General features: G+C 41.3%; 1 protein-coding gene across 1 annotated transcript in view; it reads left to right on the top strand.

The window, feature by feature from the left end:
- The first annotated feature begins 1,644 nt into the window (after positions 1 to 1,644).
- WDR19 (WD repeat domain 19) overlaps positions 1,645 to 6,000 on the top strand; it is an 83,264-nt gene continuing 78,908 nt past the window's right edge. The window contains exons 1-2 of the mRNA XM_016187999.2: positions 1,645 to 1,720; positions 5,799 to 5,890. Coding sequence (XP_016043485.1) covers positions 1,715 to 1,720; positions 5,799 to 5,890 — 98 coding nt within the window. The 5' untranslated portion in view covers positions 1,645 to 1,714. The remainder of the gene's footprint in view (positions 1,721 to 5,798; positions 5,891 to 6,000) is intronic.

Genomic DNA, 6,000 nt, shown 5'->3' with positions numbered 1-6,000 from the left:
CTAAAAGTAAATAAAAACGTTTTTAAAAGGAGAAAACACTGAAATATAAATACATACTTTGAAGCACATATTATGTTGAAGGAAGAGGGAAAAATGAGTGGTTTTAACATTTTCAAATACTTGGGCAGAAGATGCACTCTATGAAAGTAGACATGTTATGGCAGGACACAGTGCTTGGTGAAAAACTGCCAAGTCTAAAGTCAAACATGAAATTAGAGTTGTCAAACTTTCATAAGTCACTGAAATAAGACCACTGAAACACAGAAATCATAATAAAAATGTCTTGTGCACATACCAAAATTAAGTTTGCAAAGTCAGAGCACTCAAGACCAAACATGAAATTAGACTTGGGTGTATTGTCATAAACACGTTTACAGTGAGAAGGCAGCTGACTGTATTATTCACAGTAATTGATTACTTTAGAATTTTCTTGAATGATAAGAATTGGTTAGTGGTTACCGCATATCTTTATTAGTAAAATCTTTTAGTGTTGCTTATGATTTCCAGAGGCACAAACAAGAACTTTCCTGGTTAAATTAGTCTTGCCAAACAAGCTAAATTAAGCTCTGTTTATAAGACTAAATGGGTCTTGCCTGCTCAGGAAATTTTCAAGGCTGGTGTCCATTTGGTTTCGATTTTTTAAAAAAAAAAATTTATTATCTTTATTTATTTATTGGGTAGAGACAGAAATAGAGAAGACGGGAGGGATAGAGGGTGAGAGATAGACACCTGCAGCACTGCTTCACCACTGGTGAAGCTTTCCCCCAGCAGGTGGGGACTGGGGGCTCGAACCTGGGTCCTTGCGATTGTAACATGTGTGCTCAACCAGGTGCGCCACCAACCAGCCCCCATTTGGTTTTGATTTTTTAAAAAATATTTATTTATTCCCTCTTGTTGCCCTTGTTGTTTTATTGTTGTAGTCGTTGTTGGATAGGATAGAGAGAAATGGAGAGAGGAGGGGAAGACAGAGAGGAGGAGAGTAAGACACCTGCAGACCTGCTTCACCGCCTGTGAAGCGACTCCCCTGCTAGTGGGAAGCCTGGGTTCCAACTGGGATCCTTCAGCCGGTCTTTGTGCTACTGCCCGACTCCCTGGTTTTGATTTTAAGTTTTCTAAGTTTTCTCCTATCCAGTTTAGCTGGTTAATTAGTTAACCCCTTAGGTCATTTAAAAATTACATTTCCACATGTGGTCAATGTTATTTCTGAAAACTTAAAAGGAGTGGGGAAAAAGGGGGGAAAGATAACACGTGAACTCCTCCAAGTCTTTCACGCAGCCTTTGTTAGACCTTGTTAGTGTCAAGTTGGAGTTTTTTATGTAATATCCAGAACTTAGTATCACCCCCCCACACCCGCCTCCCCCACACCCCTTTGACCATCATTGGCTTACAGCTGGTGGTGTTGGCTGGGGTAGGGTGGCGGCTCCCAGAGCCCACCTTCCCCTGGAAGTCTCAGCCAATCAGAGCACAGAAAGACAACCCAGCCGCATCCTCCCGACATTCAACTTCCCAGAGCCTGGATCAACTGCGTCACGTGATTCCAGCCCCCGCTCTCCCCCTCCCACTGTGGACCAGCGAGGCCCCGCCCTTCAATTGACGCTTGCTGATTGGATACTGCAGGCACGGTCTCCTGGGTGACGGGAACGCGGTAGCTTTCTCGGAGGAGATCGGGTGCGCCTGCGCACTTGCAAGATCGCGCGGCTGCTGGAGCTTTGCGATGAAGGTAAATAACTTACAAACCCCGGGGGCGGGAAGATGCGACCACTGTCGCCTCCCTTGGCCCGCAGAGTGTAGCTTTCAGGACAGGGGCGTGTGCCAGTCTTCCTTCGCCGGCCTGAGTGCGAAGTGGGGAAGAGAGCGAGAGCGGAGGAGTAGGAGGGAGGGGAAAGGAAAGAGGAGCAGAGAAGCGGAGCGGGAGGCCTCTCCTTTCTGGGTGCTCCACGGAGTTGAAGCGGCGCAGGCTGTTCGGAAACGAGCTGGTTAGCTTTGCAGAGCCCCCGAACTTGGTAGGTCTTGTAAATGCGTCTGGAGGATGGTAGTGTAATAGACTCGGGGTTTCACGAGCTGCTTGATTTTTTATTTGCAGCTAAGCCGCTGGGAAGCTGCGCAACTGCTCAGTGCCCTTAAAATTAGTGAGAAGTCTCCCGGGGGAGGGGGGGAGGGGGCGAGTCTCAGGCTGTATTGCTTGTAACGGGTTCGAGTTACAGGTCATCTGGTGGTGAATGTACTTTGTTCACAGTGAAGTCCGCATTTGCACACGCAGGCCTTCTGCTCAAGAATGTCACCCTTTCTGCACACACCATTTTTAGGCTTGGGCTTCTTGTCACACTTTTATCACAGCATTTACCCCCACCTCACCACCCACTAAAATGAGAAGTTCATTTAAAAATAATTTTACACGTCCTTCTGCGTCGTAGTGGCTATGAGTAGGGAAACTGACAGTGAGTGACTTATATTTCTGAAGTGCCTTACACATTATAAACTGTTGAAAGTGAAGAGATCTTATCATTCCTGATTTACAACGGAGAATTCTTGTGCTTGAGGCAATTTAAGTGACTTTCCTTAAACCCTGCAGCTAATAAGTTAAAAAGCAACATGTAGATCTTGGCTTTCTGGCTGTAAAGCTGACACCTTTAACACTGCAGTGCATGTATGTTGGACAGCTATATAGCTTAAGTGAAGATAGTGTCTAAGATCACAGCCAGAGGAGGTCCACCACAAAATTCAAGTTTAAGGATCACTTGCATGAAGGTTTCCAGGTTAGTGTGGTAAATATATATATATATATATATACATATATGTATATATATGTATATATATGTATGTATATATAATCTGTATTGCAAAAGTAAGAGAGACCTTTTTTTATAAATCGTTTTACTAGGGAAATAAGATATTTTCACATGAGTATGATTTCTTATCTCCCGGTGATAGTGTCAACACATTTTTTTTCCTTCAAGGATGTTTTTGTGTGCCATAAAACTTGGATGCACCTGCGGTGACCACACACCTGTGCTTTCAGTTGAAATGATTTCTTTTTTAATTTTATTTATTTATTTTCCCTGTTGTTGCCCTTGTTGTCTTTTTATCGTTGCTGTAGTTATTATCGTTGTTTTTATTGATGTCGTTGTTGTTAGATAGGAAAGAGAGAAATGGAGAGAGGAGGGGAAGACAAAGAGGGGGAGAGAAAGACAGACACCTGCAGACCTGCTTCGCAGCCTGTGAAGCGACTTCCCCCTGCAGGTGGGGAGCTGAGAGCTCTAACTGGATCGAGATGGTTTCTTTTGACATTCAAATGGGTATTGGATGGGCAAGATAGTACACCTGGAAGTGCACGTGCTTTGCCATACAAGTGACCCAGGTTTGAACTGCCCCCCCCCCCCAAGCCTTGGGGAAACTTCAGTGCTGCAGTGCCTTTAGCTCTCTTCCACTAGCTGAAAAAGTCAGCTCAGATGGTGAAAACCAGACAGTGAGCAAAAAGTGGTTTTGACTGACATTTCAATTGTGAGTTTTAGTGGTTTTGTGATGCCATTCAAACTGTCTAAGTCATTTGTAGTAGTATCTAAAAACTTGATAGCCCTAGATAAGGACTTGGTTTAATCTGTAATTGAAATTGAAAAGGACTTGGTTTAATCTGTCACAATACAATCTAAACTTTTTTGTTCAAGATTATTTTCTTAGACGTTCTAGAGCAGCGCTGTTAGACATATAAGATGGGGGCTAATGTAATTAAAACATTTTCAGAATCAGGTAAGATTAAGTTTAATATTTTGTTTTACTTAGTACATCCATAATATTATTTTGACATGTAATCAGTATAAAAAAAATCAGTGAGATTGTTTGCATTATTATTATTTTACCAGAGCATTATTCAGCTCAGGCTTATGGTGGCATAGGGGACTAAACCTGGGACTTGAGAGCCCCAGGTATGAGAATCGCTTAGTATAACCATTATATTATCTCACCAACCCTACATTAATTTTCATAGTCTTTGATGTATATTTTATCTTACAAATCTTTTTCTCTTTACTTTTACCACCATGGTTATTGCTGAGGTTCTGCCTGCATGATGAATCCACCACTCCCTCTTTTTTTTTTTGATAGGGGAGGGAAGATAGGGAGAGACACCTGTGGCACTTCATAGCTCTTAAGGCTTCCCCTCCTACAGTGGGGAGTAGGGGCTTGAACCCAAGTCCTTGTGCATAGTAACGTGTGTTCTCAAACAGTGAGCTAGTGCCCAGCCCTTCCCTTACAGCACATAATAATTATAATAGCTACCCACTTTTCAAGTCTTCAGTAAAATTGTAAGCCCCCAGGTAATTTGTAACCTCCATATTAGGATATCACAGCTTAAGACTGTGAAAGAATTGATTCAGGTTTATTATTACTATTTTATTATTGATTTACAATACTGTAGAATTTCAGAGGGGGGGCAGGTGGTGTGCGGCACCTGGTTAAGCACTCACATTATTGTCTGCAAGGACCCAGGTTCAAGCCTCTGGTCCCCACCTGCAGGGGGTGAAGCAGGACTGCAGGTATCTTTCTGTCTTTCTTCCAGTTTGTCTCCCCCTTTCTATTTCTGACTGTCTCTATCCAAATAAATAAAGATAATAAAAATTTAAAAAAGAAAGTTTAAAAAAATTTCAAGGTTATTGCTTTACACTTTTCTGTAAGCCTCACTGAAGCCACACCAAAAAAGACTCTCCAACCATTCCTCTCACACCCTTCCCCCAGTAATCATCATATTTTTAGTGTAGGAATTACTCAGTAGTTTTGAGTTTTGCCAGTTTGAGTTATTTATATTTTAAGATTTTTTTTTTTCCCTTCAGGGTTATTGCTGGGCTTGGTGCCTGCACCATGAATCCACCGCTCCTGGAGGCCATTTTTTTCCCCTTTTGTTGCCCTTGTTGTTGTAGCCTCCTTGCGGTTATTATTGCCATTGTTGATGTCGTTCGTTGTTGGATAGGACAGAGAGAAATGGAGAGAGGAGGGGAAGACAGAGGGGAGAGAGAAAGAAAGCCACGGCAGACCTGCTCCACCGTCTGTGAAGTGACTCCCCTGCAGGTGGGGATCCTTATGCCAGTCCCTGCGCTTTGCGCCACATGCGCTTAACCCACTGCGCCACCGCCCCACTCCCGAGTTATTTATATTTTATATATTGAATGAAATCATTCAGTAATTGTCCTACAATTCTTTATTTCACTTAGATTAGTTACTTCAGGTTCTACCTATTTTGTCCCAAAAAACATGGTGTCATCTTTATTCATGGCAGTTACCAAGGAATGATTTTTTTAAATTATGCATTGCCTACCCATAACCAAATTAAACTCTTAAGGATGGTGTAGGTATAACTAATGGATAAAGAAAGAAAATAATTTTGAAAGAAGTGCACACATTTTGTTTTTCGGTCATCTCTAAGGTTTTTTTTTTAAAGGATATTTTTTTGTTAAATTTAACCCTCCCAAAAATCATGCCACTGGTAATTAGATTTATTTAAATTGTTTAAGCTCAACTATCTTTGAAATACTAAAATTATACATTTTTAGAAAATTGATATTGAGAGACATGCAAAAAGCAAACAATTTTTATAACAACCTGTCTTATATATTGAGGTCCATGCTTTACCTACCAGATAGTAATTTTTGTTTGACTGTTTTGTTTGTTGTTGAATTTTGGGGATAGACTTTAGCATAAGCCTTACCCTGATCCATATTGTTTTGCTGATCATGCTTTGACGTATTTTCTGACACTTGTCTGTTTTGAAGATATAAAAATTCTCTCTGTGTGTGTTTTTTTTTAAGCGTGTTTTCTCACTGGTAGAAAAGAGTTGGCTTGGCACACCAATACAGTTTACGTGGCAGAAAACATCAGGAAACTACCTTGCAGCAACAGGGTAAGAAGTGTTCTGAGGAAATCACTCTAAATCCAAGTGGTTGTAGGTTCACTTAACTACAGCATCTAATGTTTGCTTGTTGTATGGTAAGAAAAGTAATTTATTTTTAT

This window comes from Erinaceus europaeus, chromosome 3 (assembly GCF_950295315.1).
Source record: "Erinaceus europaeus chromosome 3, mEriEur2.1, whole genome shotgun sequence".
Taxonomy (NCBI): Eukaryota; Metazoa; Chordata; class Mammalia; order Eulipotyphla; family Erinaceidae; genus Erinaceus; species Erinaceus europaeus.
Note: the sequence above shows the minus strand (reverse complement) of the source record. Positions and strands in the feature narration are given on the sequence as shown.